Source organism: Indicator indicator, chromosome 23, assembly GCF_027791375.1.
Source record: "Indicator indicator isolate 239-I01 chromosome 23, UM_Iind_1.1, whole genome shotgun sequence".
NCBI lineage: Eukaryota > Metazoa > Chordata > Aves > Piciformes > Indicatoridae > Indicator > Indicator indicator.
Genome location: NC_072032.1, coordinates 14866365 through 14884107, shown reverse-complemented (window position 1 = coordinate 14884107; position 17743 = coordinate 14866365). Strand labels below are relative to the sequence as shown.

Sequence of the window (17743 nt, the reverse complement as noted above, 5' to 3'; positions counted from 1 at the left end):
ACACACGTACAAGTGCACAGCCCACAAGTGGGCTCTTCTCCCATGAAGCACTGCCTGCTTTAAAGGCTGTTAGCTCATTATCCTCTGTCTAATCAGGAAACTAAAGCACAGGCAGTGGCTAACAACTGACATTAATGATCCACCTGGTTAGCACTTGGTGGTTTCCATCTTCCAGCCCCAGCCTGAATGCCAAATCACCCTGGCAATTGCATTTCATGTAGTTATCAGCCCTTCTCCTTTTCAAAATACATCTTTCTGACAGCAGCCCACAGCCAGTATTTCCTTTACACTCTCTGAAGTGCAGAGCACTACAAATACATCATTTAGCTTTGCTGCAGTCCTTTCTGTGCCTTTGATCATCTCCTTTACACCCTTCTGCACTTCTGCTCCGTTCCCGCATGTGCAGTACATCACAAAAGAGCTTTGCAGCAAGCACCTCGGGTTTCTCAAGTGTGGGGGTTTTTTTTCAGGGGCAGAGTGCCAGCTGGTGTAAACCAGCACAATGCCACTGAAGTCAGCAGCATTATTGTATTTAAACCAGCTACAATTCTGACCCTGCTTCATATTTCAAAATGCCTTATAATTCAGCCACAGCATTAAAATCCTCTTCTTCAAGCACTGACTGCTGGCTTGGAATTTTCCTTGTTGAAGTGTTAAACTTCAATGCAGTCCATTACTTTGTGACTCAAGGAGTAAACCATGAAGGATGCTCTTTTCTTCCTTCTGTTCATCACAATCCTTTAAAAAATGGTCTCTGATCCTAAGAAATAGTTTTTTTTCTAACAGTACCTAGACTGGCCAGTTGGTGCTTACATTTGACAAACAAAAACTGTCACAGGCTCACAGGATATTAGGGGTGAGAACGGACCTCTGGAGATCTTCGAGTCCAACCCCCCTGCCAGAGCAGGACCGTAGAATCCAGCACAGGTCACACAGGAACACATCCAGACAGGGCTGGAAAGTCTCCAGAGAAGGAGACTCTACAACCTCTCTGGGCAGCCTGCTCCAGGGCTCTGGGACCCTTACAGTAAAGAAGTTGTTCCTCATGTTGAGGTGAAACTTCCTGTGCTGTAGTTTCCATCCATTGCCTCTTCCCCTATCACAGGGCACAAGTGAGCAGAGCCTGTCCCTGTCCCTTCCTACCTGACCCCCAACCCTCAGACATTTATAGACATTGATCAGATCCCCTCTCAGTCTTTTCCTCTCCAGACTAAACAGCCCCAGATCTCTCAGCCTTTCCTCACCAGGCAGTGCTCCAGTCCCTTCATCACACTTGTATCCCTCTGTTGGACTCTCTCCAGCAGATCCCTGTCCCTCTTGAACTGGGAAGCCCAGAACTGGATGCAATATTCCAGGTGTGGCCTCACCAGGGCAGGGTAGAGGGGGAGGAGAACCTCCCTGAATCTGCTGGACACGCTCTTCTTAATGCAACCCAGGACACCATTTGCCTTCTTGGGCACAAGGGCACATTGCCGTCCCACTGTGCATTTGGCTAGTGGTTAGCTGAACATTTTTTGCATGTTTATAAAACATTTTACTTCTTGTAAATGTTTTAACCCTGAGCAATTTCCCAGCAGCACCATGTTGCAATTATGGATTTCCCCAGCTTAGAGGCTGCCAGTGGATGAACTTGGGTTCATCAGTCTTGGAGTTCAGCTTCCACTGAGCACTGTTACAGTTCCCATGAGCACAGTAATCTGGACACCTCACAAACACCCTGGAGAAAAGAAATACCACTTGTCCTAATTCATAGTTTTAAGAAACAAAGCCCAGGGCTAAGGTAACACATCCAATATCCCAAGCAGAAGTTAGCTCTGCACTTTCAGTCCCAGGCAAAAGATCCAAGCAGTGGGCACTCCTTTAGATCTACTCTCCCTCAAACAGACAGAAAAAAACCTCAGCTCTCAGCTGAGTACCTGAGATTTGATGTGGAATGTGATAGCAGTAAGATTAACACACACAGTTTTACCATTCCAGAAGGTGACAGTCCCATCCCTTACCCAGATGCCAGGAGACATGAACTGGAAAAACAGATTTTCTTTGCAATTTTCCTGCATTGAGAATTGTTCTGGAGCAGTAAGAGCTACTCTTTTCTCTCTACAGAAATGTCAGCCTGTTAAATTGCTCTTGTGATGGCTGAATCCACATTTCAGCTGCAACAGTGGGAAGTGCCACAGGCAGGGCAACGTCCTCAAGAAAAGAGCATGGGAAGATGAAATCCACGTGAACTCTCTGTGCTCCATCCAGCTTTTGGGAAACAATTTCTGATGTTGCACTGCCTCGGTACTGCTTCTCTCCCTGGAAAGAAATCACTGCTGTCTCAACAAAAGGAGAAAGAATTGCCTCTGTGGAGCAGGTGAGTTGGCAAGCAGTAGACAGTAGCCCTAAAACGTTACAGAGAAGCATCGCTGAAACGTCCCTCGGCATCTGCCAGCCTCAGTTGTGCCCTTCAGGTCTGAAACCCATGGCAATTTTGGTGGAACAGTTTGTGTTGCTCGAGCACCACTTTCAATTGTGGCTAACAGAGAAATAGAAATGCAAACCAGCTCCATGACAACCAGCACAGAAGTGAGCAAACTGCCCAACTGTGCCTTAATAAAGCTCCTTCCTCTCCCCTCCCTGCATGCTGAAGGCCACTTGTTCCAGATAAGCAGATGAAGTCATCAAAAGGAAGATTAATTTAAAGGCTTGATAACATTTTTCCTTTTTTGTTGGAAGGTCAGTAAGGTCTGAGAGCCAGACTAACAAACTCAGTAAGAAAGGACAAAGTATTCACCCTGCCCAAAAGGAAAATGCCTAAAACTTTTCCGCTGCTCCCTCCTTCTCCTCCCACAGCTCTCCCTGTGACGCCTCCCCCGAGCCAGCATTACCTAACTTCTACACAAACACGCAGTTCCCAGAAGCATCAACTTCAAACAGCTCCAGCTTTCTGTCTTCTCACATCTTGGCTTAGGGGAGCAGAGGCAAAGAGCCACAACTGAGGGGTTCTGCAGCAACTCTGCAAGGTAATCCACTTCTTGGATTTTTACATTCCTTTTGTAATGCCTAACTAGTGGTTAAGTAAATGGACCAAAAAAAGGCACCTGGCAAACTGTCTTGCTGGAATTTGCAGTAGGAGGAAAGTCTCAATATAAACTCAAAAATACTTTGGCTTACTTGCTTTCTGCAGGGAAAAAGAGGCAGTTTTTAAGATCAAGATCTAAAATATAAAATCTCTGGTCTTTCTTTTAGTCATGGGTGTCAGTTGTATGTGTTCAAACATGCACAGGCATTCTGTTGTAGTTTCAGTTCGTCACATCAGGCAGATTTAGAAAGCAGCAGTCCCCTGGGACCCTGCTCCAGCTGCTGGGCTCAGCACTGCCATGGGCTGCTTGCCTTCCTCCCCAGCCATACTGCTGCAAGAAGCCCTTCATTCCCTGTAGCTTCTTGTACCTTTTGCAGGCTCAGAATTGCCAAGATGCTTCTGCTTCTTTCTCTGGTTACTGGGCTTGCCCTGTCTGCCTTTGGTGCCATGACAGACAAAGAGACTGATCCAAGCCAAGAGTCACTTCATGACATACAGAAGAAAGTGAATGACCTCTGGAAGAATTTGCTGTATCCAGTGCTGCCTGGCAATGAGACTGATGGGCTGATTTATGCCACTTGTGAAATGAAGCCCAGCTCCAAAATAGATGCTGAAAAGCCACAAGTGACTGGGCAGGTCTTATTCCGACAGTATTACTCATATGGAAGGTTAGAAGCCATTTTTCACTTGGATGGGTTTCCAGTGGGTAATAACCAGTCTGGTCGAGCTATACACATCCACGAGCTCGGGGACCTCAGCAACGGCTGCGACTCCACGGGTGGGCACTACAACCCCTTCAGTGTCAACCACCCCCGCCACCCAGGGGACTTCGGCAACTTCTTTCCCAGAGAAGGCAAGATCAGAAAATACAAGCCGAATCTCTTTGCCACTCTGTCTGGTCCCTATTCCATCATGGGCAGATCCATTGTGATCCACGAGCAGGAAGATGACATGGGCAAGGGCAACAACAAGGCCAGCCTGGAAAACGGAAATGCTGGGAAACGTCTGGCTTGCTGCGTGATTGGGATGTGCACCAGGAACCTCTGGGAAGAGAAACTCTCAGAAGTGACAGACAAGAAGAAGAGAGGCCTCAACAAACGGTCACAGAACCAGGCTTAGGTGAAGACCAACAAGCCAGCTACAGCCCAGGCAGCACAAAGTAGCTTAGGCTGTGCCACTGGTCACTGAGCTCTATGGTGGAAGGACTTCCCTTTCCATTTGCTTGCTCCTCTGACAAATGCCTGTCATTTTGTAGAGCTTCCTTTCTGTAAGCCCATCAATAAAACCAGCATCAACTCAACCTTGTGCTGTATTTTCTTAGAGAAAAGATTCCCTTCTGTGCAGGTTGGGAGTTGAATATGTGGAAGGGTGCTACAAGTACAGCCAATAGTCCACAAGGAGCGTGTGCTGAAAGGAGCTCTGAAGGGATCCTAAGTTAGATACCAAAGGAGAAACAAGGTTTTCAAGGTACTTACAAGGAGTAAGAAACTACCTCTCAAGAGAAGCTGTCTGTATTTAGCTGCAAATCCCAACAGTAAAAACATCTCTACGCTTCCAACAGAGTTGGGTGGAGGTAATAGACTCCTGACCTGAAAAAAGGACTTACCCTAAAACTCAGGGGAAGCACAAACATCTGTGGTAAACCTTAGATCCATTCCACTATTCTACTTGTATTTCCAGGTTTGAAAATCAAATGTGGATAAGCTCCTCAATTATTTCAAATTGTCCCTATGGCCACAGCTGTCACATTAATCATAGAAACAGGATTGTCAGGGCTGGAAGGGACCTCAAGGATCGTCCAGTTCCAACCCCCCTGCCATGGGCAGGGACACCTCACACTAGATCAGGTTGCTCAGAGTCCCATCCAGCCTAGCCTTAAAAACTTCCAGGGATGGAAGTTTTTATGTCGACATCTGAAAGGCAACAAATATTTCAACTGACCAAAAGTCCCCAGCAAAAATTCCCTAAAGCCCCTAGTTTGTGCTTGTTAGTAACTATGTTCGAGATGCAAGTGTAATGCTGCTTGACAATGATGACAGAGTTGGCAGATCAGAGAGAAATATTATTTTCCAAACCCACTGACTGTGTTTCTTCAGACAAAAAAGTGTAGGAAGTGCCTCAGTCAGTTTAGACTGGGAGAAGTGACAGTGAGAAGATTTAATACAGATCATTTCCAGCTTTCCTTTTAAAATTTAGCACAACTCACTGAAAACCCTAAAACACTACCTGCTGGCCATCATCCATCTGCTAGCAAGAAGAGAAAAGGACACAGGCAGGTAGAACGAGACTGTCAGGAAATGGTTTTATTAAAGATGACAAAATGCATTAATAGAGTTGAGCCATGTGCTGCAGCTAATCCAGGCAGCAACAAAGGAGAGGTTGGCAAAATAAATTAATCTGCATCATTTACAAAGTAAAACTACATAACAGAAGCTGGTAAACAAAATCTTATTTTTCAGATACGTAGCAGACTTTCAATTTAATCTCAGTTAAGATTTTTGAAATACATTCCTGAGCTCCTAAGGATTAAAGAAATTCCACTGTCTTTATCATACAAATTCCCAGATGCTTAAAAATAGCCTCACTTAGAAAAGCAGCAGCATTCTAAAAGACACTTCTTAATCTGTCAGTTTCACACACTCCTTTCACAGCAACCATTGTTTTTCAAATAAACACATCCTACTTCCCAATCAAATCCTTCCCACAGATCCTGCATCCATTCACTTGGGAGGTGAGACACAAACCCCCTTCAAATCGGTTTGTGAAATGCAACTTCTTCATACCCCTGCCACAACATTCCCTTCTCAGTTTGTTTTTCCAGAGCCCATTCCCAAAAAGGCTTAGAGTATGTCTGGTGTCATTTCTGCATTTCAGAAGTCCTAAGAAAAAAGTGAACACAGGTCTAAAAAAAACCCCAAACAAACCCAAACCAAAACCAACATTCCCTGGAAAATACAACTAAAGTTGTAGTGCTTCCACACCAAAACAGTACTGATCTATTGGGGGAAAAATAAATCATTCTTCTAATGGCACAATATAAATTACAATATCCAAGGAAGATACTGACAGGAATATTCGATTAGTTCTCACATAGTGCAGCAAAGATGTCTCACATTCACAGGTGTCCTGCCTTTGAAGTCTTGGGTTCCTGGAAGAAGGCTAAAAATGGAGCTAGAATACATCTTCACTGGGGCTGAAAGGAGAGGGACAGGACGGAAGCAGCGATACAACACTAAAAATGAGGTTTCTGGAGATGGAGACATTTCACTGGAACTTAATGATTGCAAAGATATAAAAATGGCATCTAAGAGGGAGAATCAGTCTGAAGAGGAGAAGACTGAGAGGGGATCTGATCAATGTCTATAAATATGAGGGTTGGGGGTCAGGAAGGAAGGGACAGGGATGGCCTCTGCTCACTTGTGCCCTGTGATAGGCCAAAGGGCAATGGATGGAAACTACAGCACAGGAAGTTCCACCTCAATATGAGGAAGAATTTCTTTACTCTCAGGGTCCCAGAGTACTGGAACAGGCTGCCCAGAGAGGTTGTGGAGTCTCCTTCTCTGGAGACTTTCCAGCCCTGTCTGGATGTGTTCCTGTGCGACCTGTGCTGGATTCTACGGTCCTGCTCTAGCAGGGGGGTTGGACTCGAAGATCTCCAGAGGTCCCTTCCAGCCCCTAACATCCTGTGATCCTGTACTGGTGTGAGGATCATTACCAAGATGTCCTGATTGTTGGGTTGTACATCACTGTGTTCTCACAGAATAAAAAACAATATACCAAAAGAAATCAACAAATGAGGCACTAAAAAGCTGTTGGTCCAGCTCTGCTTCTACCTGCTTGAACTCTTGTACCAAGCTTTTTATTAACGGACAGCGTTAACTGGCTGCTAAGGGACCAGGAGCAAAATGCTGTGGGTCAGGAAAGAGGCACGACAGGGAAACAATGGAACACCCTCAACATTTCTCAGCTCAGTTAGATGAAATCTTGACCTTCTTATTTGCTGGCCTCAGTTCTGACTGCATCGATATTTAGCACTGTGCTGGATTAGTCTGTGAAAGATGGAAAATAATACATCTTGAATAAAATGCTACTTCATGTGACATTCAGGCATTAAAGGAAAAAATCCTGCCACATTCTCCCAGAGATTTCAGTTTCTGCAGCTATTTCTCTTCCAACTTGTCAGTATTGTCATATAAATGAGTCAATAATGCAGTCAGTCACAATTAATGGGAACAGCATAACAATTTTTCATAGTCTTCAACTCTTCTTGTTTTTTTCAGGTAATGAGGAATTTAAATGGTGATCAGGATAATGAAAGAAAAACTTTTTTACAGCTACATGTCCCTAACAGGCTTAAATATAAACAGATGGGTTTTGTTCCTAAGGGCTGCTGCTTAGTGTCAGTGAAATGCTGCAATGTCAAATTACCTTTAAAGAGAAAGGGTACGTTTCTCAGGAGCACTGAGTGTGGCTGCACTGCCTGCAGACAGACACTGAAAGGGTTACATGAATGCACCTGCTAGGGAAAACACAGGAGAGCAGAGAGAAACCACATTTTTCACCTTCCCACTATCATTCCTTATATTTATATGTAATAATTTACATACAGCCTTTCTTCTGCTGAATACAAACTGTTCATGGACTCTGACACCTTGATTATGGCAGCACCTGCTAGCTCATCTTCCATCTACAGAAGAGTTTGTCAGGACTGCTAATATAAACTCTGTTTATTCAGTAGCTGACAAGTGGGCTGTAAAAATTTGCAGCTGGCAGTTATTTGTCAAAGGAGGACTCAATCTGGGAGGGATTTTCCTTTTTATTAGTAGTATTTTATTAAATTTGGTTTAATTCTCTCTGATTGGTTTCAAGTTCTAGGAGTGAGAAATGAACAGTTACAGACAATTAGGTCCCAAGCCAGCAGAAAAATTGCCTTGACGGCTGCTGGCCCATAGAAGCTCCACAGCTGCAGAGACTATTCCTTATGCTACAAACAGGAGAGGAAGGACGTGCCTCCCCTTCTCCAACAGCTGCTGACTTTAACGTTAACTATTCCCTTGTTGCTGCCTTCCTAGGAGCAGAGTGGCACAGCTCCAGCCTCAGGAGCGAGCTCGGCAATGACACAGCAGCCTCCCTCTTCCCCACTTACGAAGGAAATGTTTTCCTATGACTACAGCAACAAGGCAAGAAACGTAAGAAAGCAGCAACGCTGCAAATAAAACTTTCCACCACACCTCAGACCGGCGAGGTGAGGAGGAAAGGAAGATTCCTCCTTAATTCCAAAGTATAAGAAAATAAAGCAGACAGATTCCTTCAGAAAGGAGGGCACAGATGGAGCAGGCTGAAATCCACCACCCGGTACTCGGCCCGAGGGCTGTTCCAGCTCCTCTGACTTGAGGAACACAAGTCAGGTAACTGAGACTGCCAAGCAGGTGGACAGAGCATCGCTGGTTCTCCTCTTGCTGTTCTCCTTGCTTGGGAACAGCATTGCCAGTTCTCACAGGAAGAATTCTGGCTCCTCTGGTGATGTTTCCTTCAGAGCTTCATTAAAGTGGGGTCTCAGTAGCTGCTGAAATGGCTTCCTGCCTTTTCATCAGGTGAGCTGGGAGAGGGAAGGAAAAATTGTGTACAACTGAGACAACATGAAGGTTTGTAAGGAAAGAACTACTGGCATGCAGGGGTGGTTTTCAGAAACCTCCTAGAAGGGAATAGTGACTTCATTCTAAGGATGTACTTACAGCCACTATGTGTAAAGAGACATAGAACACAATCTGAGCCACAAGCAAAAGCTTGCACCCTTAAGATGCTTCTTAATTTATCACTTCAAGTTTTTCCTTTTTTTAGAAGACACTTCTAACCATTAAAATAGAGTCCAGCACGGGGACCTTTGATGTTACAGAAGCCTAGTGATAAATCATCTATGTGATAAACCCATCTACACAGAAACTTCAAATCACTACAAAAACCCAACCTGATTAAACCTCACCACTAATTCTTTCCCTTTAGGTAATTTATATTTTTCGGGCATTGTAGCCAACACTAACAGAAAACCACCATTATCAGACAAATATTAACAGTTCACTGTAAAAAATCAAGCCTACAGCAGTGTTTCCCCAATCATCTTTGCAGCAGCACAGACTCGGCAAAAGGATTACAGTGAGAGGCTCAAGATTTCATACCTCAAGCCAAACTGCTATCCAAATATTCACAGTTTTTGGCAGGATCAGCTGGTTTCTTGTTTCCAGGCTCAGGGAGCTCCTGAGAGCTGTTATTTGTGTGTGCAGTTGTACCACCGAGCTCTGCATGCCTTCCAAGGTCCTCGGCATGCAGCACCTCCACTGTGCTGCGACTCTGCCCACCTCTCTCATTTGGGATCTCGCAGTCACTCTCTGAGGTTTCATTGCTGTCTTTCAGGGCCTCAGTTTCAGCTGTTTGTTCATTCTCTGAGTTTGAGGGATCTGTGGGGTCGGATGGGTCAGGGCTGGAAAGTGGGAACTCTCCCTCAGATGAGCCATTAAGCTCTGCTCCAAGCACTGAGTCCTGCTCCCCTGCAGAAGTTCCTGCTCTTTTCCCTTCCAGTTCTGAAACTGCCTGTGCTGTCAGCTTAATTATCTGACTTCCAAGCTTGTTTACTTCCTCTTCTTTGGAAGGTAGCTGAGGTAATGAAGGATAAAAATGTTTATTTTGGTTTCTGTTATTTAAGTTTGTTCCCTCTGGAGCTAAGGACTCACTTGCAACAGCACAAGTTTCATCACGTTCTTCCTTCTGTTCTGCTGAAAGAGAAATGGAACAGTGAGATCCTCTAGTCAGTGACAGGCTTTTATTACATATCTGACCTGAAGACCATGATGCATACTTGAGTGGGGAATTTCTAAGAGCAACTCCCTGCCCCCTCCCAGGCCCCACTTCTTAGATGATAAGCTATTGATACTAAGTTTCTGGCTGGATCTGGCTCTGTTTTGGAGCCTGTCCATCCTTAAACTCTGACACCACTTTTGCAGTCATAGTCAACACCACAGTGTAGAACAGGGCCAGGCAAACTTTTTGAAAGGAGGATCAACTGTTAAGAGGGACACAGCTACAGAAGTTTTTGGCATAGCTTAACAGTGATTCCCATGTCACTACCATTTTCAGGGGTTAACACAAGCTCCATTTTCTTTGGAGCTTTTCACAGGCTTTCATCCATTATTGAAGTTTCACCATTGGTCCTGCAACATAAAAGATTATTCTAATTTGGGTACCATAGCATAAAACAAAGCAGCAGTGGAAGAATTTTAACTACACCATTACACCAAAAGGCAAACACTGAACAAGGCCTCAGAAGAGAGAAAACAGCAATGTGTAAACAAACAGTTTTGTGAAAGAGAGAGTTTGTCCTCAGCTAAGGACAAAAAGCCTGGTTGGAAAAAAGCTTGTGAAGTCAAGTAAGGAAAATCAGGAGATGGCAGAAGGATGGCTGCACTGACAGCTTCAAATGACTCCTGTCATGCAGAGGCATTGCACTGCAGGTTAGGAGCAGTCACTCTGTCTCTCCTGCAGGAATACTGCCTCACACAATGTACAGGATGGCCTGGCTGCAGGCAGGGACCAGAGCTGCAAAATCCAGGAGCCTACTGCCTCTAACAGACCTGCCTCATCTGTAAATTGGGGACTGCCAACTGAGCAAGACAAGGGTTGGCATGAAGGGAACAAACACTTACTGCTGTTAAGGAAGCCAGGAATGTTACTCTGAAGAGCTGAAATAAAGTCTGTGAAAAAGGCAGGGATAAATTAACTTTCAAAAGGTGATCACCCACTGGATCTAATCCTCATTATCTGAGCACTCAGCTGGGAAACTAGGAGCTCAATTTGCAGCACTGCTCTGCTTATGTTGTACATCTGAACACGTACTCAAAAGTGCTTCAAAGAGAGCCAAAACTTGGGTACCTCAAATTGGCACTCAGAATTAGCAAAGGACTCTACCTTGTTCTTTGTGTGCCTCAGTTTCCTCCCTCTACAGCGGGCTAACATTGTCCCACCACCTTGCTGCAGTTTTCTGATGATAAACTGTTTCAAAGCACTGTAGCACCAGAGGAAAGTTCATGGAGCAGCAGTACTTCGGTCTTCAGGGAATGCTTGAAATAGCACACAGGCAATGCAGGAGGAGAGCAAAGCATTCAGCAATGAGGAGAAGAACCTGATGAGCTGTTCATTAGCAACTGTGAGGCTCAAGTACAATCTGTCCCATGACACTACTCATCCTGTGCACTGGATAAATGTTCTGGGCTCCCTAGTTCAAGAAGGATAGGGAACTGCTTGAGAGGGTACAGCAAACGGCTATGAAGATGATTAGGGGACTGGAACATCTGTCTTACAAAGAAATGCTGACGGATTTGAGGCTTTTTAGTCTAGAGAAGACTGACTGAGAAGGGATCTTATCAATGTTTATAAATACTTAAAGGGTGAGTGTCAGGAGGATGGGACCAGTCTTTTTACAGTGGTGCCCAGTGATAGGACAAGAGGTGACAGGCACAAACTGGAATATGGGAAGTTACATCTAAACATGAGGAGGAAATTCTTTATCTTTAGGCAGAGCACTGAAACAGGCTGCCCAGAGAAGTGGTGGAGTCTCCATTATCTGGAGTCATTCAAACCTGTCTGGATGCTGTCCTGTGCAACATGCTCTTAAGTGAACCTGCTCTGGCAGTGGGGTTGGACTGGATGATCTCCAGAGGTCCCTTCCAACCCCTACCATTCTGTTGATTCTGTAAAGTGAGATTTGGTGGCACAAGATAGTCTGTAGTCTCACTATGCCATTAGGCATTTTCACAAAGGACTTCTACCACCCAGCTGAACTGGAACAATGACAAGTACAGACTAAAGCAGGCCTTGATGAGACCAGGGTAAGCAGACTGATTAGATAAAAAAGCCTGAAAAAGCCTTTTGATTATCTGTAGATGTAGCTAGGGCAGCATCTGATGTATTCTGTGGGAAGGACAAAAGGGGAGGACAAAAGGTGGAAGAAAGGAGGACAAAAAGGTGGAAGAAAGGAGGACAAAAAGGTGGAAGAAAGAAGGAAAAGCAGAAAATGCAGCATGGAAAGCTTCAGCCCAGAGCTAAAGTTTGGCAGTGTTACAAAGCAACAGAAAGAGGCTCTGATGAGATCTGACAGGCAACTTTAATTGCAAGTGTAGTACCAACCTCACCTAGGACAAATATGTAAAGGAAAGAGCATGATGCCACCAAGTAAATACTTTCAATAACTGCAGATTTAATTAAAAATCAATGATTAAGCAGGCAAAAAAATGAATATTTATGAGTTGTTATTACTCACCAGAGAACCATTCACTATAGTTTCACTTCTTATTTTTAGCAAAAGTATCAGCTGATGGAGATGATAAAACCTGATCAGTCTGGCTGTCAGGTTTGATCAGATGATGACATGGATAATGAAGTCAAAATTAAGCCACAATCTATTTACTTTCAGGACTAAGAGATAAATTGTTTATGATGTTTCATGGTTAGCTGAGTAAGAGCTGGGCATACCAAAATGCTACACCCATTAAAGAGCTTATCCAAATGCCAACAGGCAAATGTAATAATCCAGCTCCCATCCATTATGAAAAACTAAGGAGGGAAAAAAAAATAAATCAAGGTTATCAGCAAACCACTATCTTCTGCTACTGTCAAAGAAAGTTAAGTCTGACTGTGGAGAGGTGGTAAAGCTTGCTACTGGGGAAGGATTTTTAACAAAATACATGGCAAGACTATTAAAAAAAAAAAAAGTCAATTTCTCTGGGAAAACGAGTTGGGTATTTCAATTTACCAGGTGCAATCAGGAAGCCTTTCATCTAGGTATCAGCTCTAATGCAGGAAAGTACTAAGCCAGGTCCTCCTTCGGAAATGCTTTCCTACTGTGCATTTTAACTGAGGGGAAAAGAGCAGGAGGCAGTTAACTGTAACATAGAGAGCATGAATAACTTCTCACAGTATCAAGTTAGCTGGCAGGAAAATTCTTTGAGGTGTAAGACCAGATCCCCAGCCCTGTGCAATCTATTCAACAGTCATTTTTCAGTTGGTTTTTTTGCCACTAGTGCTGGGCCCATCTATCCATTTTACTTGGGGATGATTTATTCAATCGCTATGACCACCGAAACTTTGCCTTCTGATATCCCAGCATGAAAATTCATTACATTTTATTTGGAAAGAAATGAGTGCTCAGCTCTTATCATGCTCCTTATATTCCAGGTTCTCACCTTGTACTTCAGTTTTCTGTGGCTTATCAGTAAGTGCTGACAAGGGTGACCTGGACCGCTGTATAACAGGCAAGGCTGGGTCACTGAATGTTATGGTATCCTTTCCACCTGAAACAATCCAAGTGTGAGAACCATTTATTCACCAACTGCATCCCTCCTCCACTAGTGATATTCAAACACATCCTACAATATTTTTTACAACGTTATTGGAAAATACAGAACAGGAAAAGCATCTCAAATGATCCTTCCACAGCACTGAAAAAAAATTGCTCTGTACTGGAGCTGGAATATGCAAGTCAGCTAAAGAAAAGGCATGTTTTTACCCACAGCACTGAGTAAAGCACAGATTTGGAAAGAAGAACAGGTGCTATATGCAGCAAATTGTATTAGCAATTAGCATTCAATTCAGATTATTAATAATCAGATCATACCAGAACTTTTACAAAGAAAAATGGATCATTTGCATGCTATTAACAGCAAGTGTTCAGTGCTGACTCTTCACTCTCTATCACTCTGCCTCAATGATGAACCTGCTCATATCACAGTTTTACATTGCAGACTCACACACATTATCCTACAGTGCTTCCTTATATATTAAAAGCTTAGTGCAACTAAGAACTGAGGGAGCAAACCTTGCTGGGGAACACAAATTTAAGTTTGAAAATTAAACCAAACCAAACCATTTCTGAGTGTTCCTGTTTTAAACCAAATGGAAAAGCGCAATTTTCCATCTCTTTGGCAGACAAAATAGCGCAAGAAACTCTTCAGCTTCAGAGGACTCTGCTGTAGATGCTTAGCTTTTAGCTAGTTTAGCAATACAGACAGCAACACCTGCAGATCCTTTAGGAAGTCCTCCACTCTTTAGGATGCTGTGTTTTTAGTGACTGACACTCCCTTAATCCTGGAGGGGGAAGGGCAGGAAATGTGCAAGATCAGCTAAGCGTGGTGTTTGTGTGGCCTCCAGAACAACTGCCAAGCGATAAGTAATGGCTGGGGAGGCAGCAAGCTACTGCTCTATTTATCTCCATAAGAATGGACATTTATGTAACAACCACTTCTCCCCTCTAAATCTGTTTGTACGTTTCACCTTAAGGCAACATCCTAAATCTAATCACCCATCCAAGACAAAGACTTTCAAAAGAGCACCAGGTCAGGAGGTACCCAGAATAAATCCAGCTCTGAGAAAGTTCTGGTAGCTACTAAGAAACAATGAAAATTCTCATGGAGTCTAACTGTCCTACTCCAATCCCTTGCTACTTTTGAAATCCCTGGCTGTAAATACCTCGATCCTGAAGGTATTAATGATGTTTTTATACCCTTAACATGTTGGGGTATAGAATAAATCCAGCTCTGAGAAAAGTTCTGGTAGCTACTAAGAAATAATGAAAATTCCCATGGAGTCTAACTGGCCTACTCCAATCCCTAGCTACTGGCTCTAAATACCTTGACGCTGAAGGTATTAATGATGTTTTTATATCCTTAACATGTTGGGGTATATTCTTCAGCAGTCTGAATGCAATTAATGCTTTTGAGTCATGGATCTTGCCAAGCTTTGACCCCCCTGTCAAGTATGCATCGCTATACTAAGTAATAAACATATATTAACTAGCAGCAAAGTGGAGAACCCCCCAGTGCAAGGCAAAATTACTTAACAATTAACCCCCCACACCAACAACAACCAAATTTAATGGCTATTTCAAAATGCAAAAGCCCCTAGATGAATGCACTTTGCTGTAATAGTGAAGGAATTTTGTGTTGGAAGAAGAACTAAATCATACAGGGAATTACTGGGATGAAAACATTCAATATAGTCACACACAGTCCAAAGTAGTCACACATCCAAAAAGTTAACAAAAGAATCCAGCAGAGGAAGTCGAATTAAAAAATATGATGAATTAAAAATATTGGGAAGGGCCTTAAGAGGAAAGTAGAAAGGAGTCTTTTTCTCCTTGCTTATTTTTGGAATAAAAAAAAAGTAAAGTCTGAAGTCCCTGAAGATTGCAAGACAAGCTTCCAAAAAAAAAAAAAAAAAAACAGAAAAAAAAAAAAAACCAACAGCTTCTTGACTTCCAGCCAGAATTTAGGCAGCAGACAGATTTACTTCCACATTTTTCTCTGAAAAACAGCTTGGTTCCAGAAAATAAGGCTAAGCTCAGTATCCACACATCTAAGCAACAGATGTGGCCCAAAGAGTCGGATGCATATTTGTTTATTAACAATGACTCACACCCATTCATGAAGGAGGGCCATGGGGGCACTGCTGCCCAGAATTCTGTGAATGATGATCTGAAGTTGGGTTACACACAGGGAATTTCAATTAGCTGCCATGTAAGCTCAACTTCATAACTTATATAGCTTTGTGTTCCTCTAATGAATTTTCCAAGGGCTTCAGCGAAAAGCTTCCAGATCTCCAAAGAAGCAAACAAGTTTTCAGTACCTGAACATTCTTCATTTTATTCTCCTATTAATTCTACCTTGCCTCTGCTCCACGCCGATTAGCGCAGAGCAGGAGGCTGTGCTGAAACTTCCTTATCATCTCAAGCAGAAAAAGGCTGAGTCATGGTCAGCCCTTTCCTTAGACTTTTTTTTTTTTTTCCAGTGTAAATCTGGAATTTTCAGGAAAGGATAGATTTTTTTTTTAAAAGAGACTATTTATCTGAATGTGTTGTGACATCAAACTGTGAGAGGAGTTAAGGTGGTGTTTACTTGTGTACACACTGAACACACCTAACATATTCTGCATGCATGTCTGAAGCACAGTGTGCCTAAAACAAAGCAAAGAATTAAATGCTTCTGTGAATATCACATTCTCTGCTTCCTTCCCAAGCTAAGTAGACTCATAAAAAGAAAAATCAGAGTCAAATTTATGCCCAAGCTTGCTTTCTTTTCAGCAATGAACCTCACAAGAGATTCATTTAATTAAAGCCTATTTTCCAAACAGAGGAAGCTAAAGTTCATGGTAGGCAAAACTTCTACAGAAAATGAACTATGCTACCAGATTCACCACTGCAAAAATCAAACATCACTGCATCTTGATTTAGCTTCCCTAGAGCTCATTCATCCTATTGCTCAAAAAAAGCAGCTGACAAATGTCACCTAAAGGAAACGAGAAGTGGTCAAGCTCTTTCTTCAGTGGGATCAAGTTTATTAGTATCATTTATTAACTCCATTTGGATGATATTAACATCATGGTGCTAGCGGATGTTAGAAATGTTATATGGACAATGATGCCTAAGTAGGAACATTAACTTCAAATTAAAACCCTGCAACTGATAATGTGTGTTTCTTTCAGTGCTAGACTAAACATCAGCTTTCCTCTGCATATTTTTTCCAATGGCAAGTTCAACTCACAATCCAGTAATATTGTTTTTTTCCCTCTGGATTTAAGACCGACTAGACGAGACAATCTCCACGTCTGCCCCTCACTCAAGCCAGCACTCAGCTGCAGAGTCCACCGTAGTAGTTCCTACACTACTTGTTACATGCTGCTGTTTTATGGAGCAGAAGCTTTCTACACTGAAAACTGGTGACCCATCAGGTGTTGCAGGGCCCTTTCTGACCACCTTGTGACTGCAGTGCACTGGGAAACAGAAGTGGACTCTTGATTTAAAAGGCAAGGAGCAAATCAACAAACCTTCAGGCTAAACAGACCTCACAATCCAGTGTAAAATGCCTTTACAACTACTTAAGAACACCCTTTCTTACTATTTCCCTCAATGTAAAGAAATTGTCCTGTAAAGTAGCCTCTATTTCTTTTGTGGTCACCTATCTAACTCACTTTGACGCAACATCTATTTCATCCAGATATAAAAACATTCAGGCACCATTTCTGTTTATTTACATTTAGTGACAATATTTAACGTACTGCTACAATCAGTTACTAGGAATAGAGGTTAAGCAGAACCTACTCCCAAATCCCACTGAGACATTGTAGCTCAGGCCTTCAGGCAGCAGAAGAAAGGAAGGAAAGAGACAGTTGTTATTGGAGAAACAGTCATTTGAAGTCTTACCTACACAGATGAACAATGGTGCAAGAAGTTCCCACTGTTTCTTTTTCTTTGGTTGTTTTTTAAAATACATTTTGCAAAGCCTAGAAAAGCTGTACTTATTAGGGTATGAATTTCAGGGAACACTGGTTTGGAAAAAAGCCTGGGGTACCTTCAACTGGTGAGTTTATGATACACTGATGTACAAAAGTGCATTAGCAGGGTCTTAGACAAATGTTTCACCTGCATCTTTTAAACTAGGTGCTTTGGCAACGGTTTAGAGTAGATTTAATTTTGACAGAAGGAGGAACTTCTTTACAATGAGTGTGGTCAAATACTAAATCAGTTGCCTAGAGATGTGGCTGAGGCCCCACTCCTGGAGACATTCAAGGTCAAACTTCAAGGGCCCTGGTCCCTTCTCACTGCAGGGTGGCTGGACAAGATGACCTTCGAGGGTCCCT

The 17743-nt window shown here is 43.0% G+C and overlaps 2 protein-coding genes across 2 annotated transcripts in view; one reads left to right on the top strand and one right to left on the bottom strand.

Annotated features, from left to right (window-relative positions):
- Window positions 1-3457: 3457 nt before the first annotated feature.
- SOD3 (superoxide dismutase 3) lies at window positions 3458-4183 on the top strand. Its single transcript, XM_054391605.1, has one exon. It carries the CDS (start codon window positions 3458-3460, stop codon window positions 4181-4183), a length of 726 nt encoding a protein of 241 aa, XP_054247580.1.
- A 5058-nt stretch (window positions 4184-9241) lies between these two features.
- The window catches only part of CCDC149 (coiled-coil domain containing 149), a 42992-nt gene continuing 34490 nt past the window's right edge, over window positions 9242-17743 (bottom strand). Inside the window, exons 11-13 of the mRNA XM_054391642.1 lie at window positions 17205-17237; window positions 13297-13404; window positions 9242-9834 (exon numbers count right to left, since the gene is read on the bottom strand). Of these exons, the coding sequence (XP_054247617.1) occupies window positions 9242-9834; window positions 13297-13404; window positions 17205-17237 (734 nt within the window). The remainder of the gene's footprint in view (window positions 9835-13296; window positions 13405-17204; window positions 17238-17743) is intronic.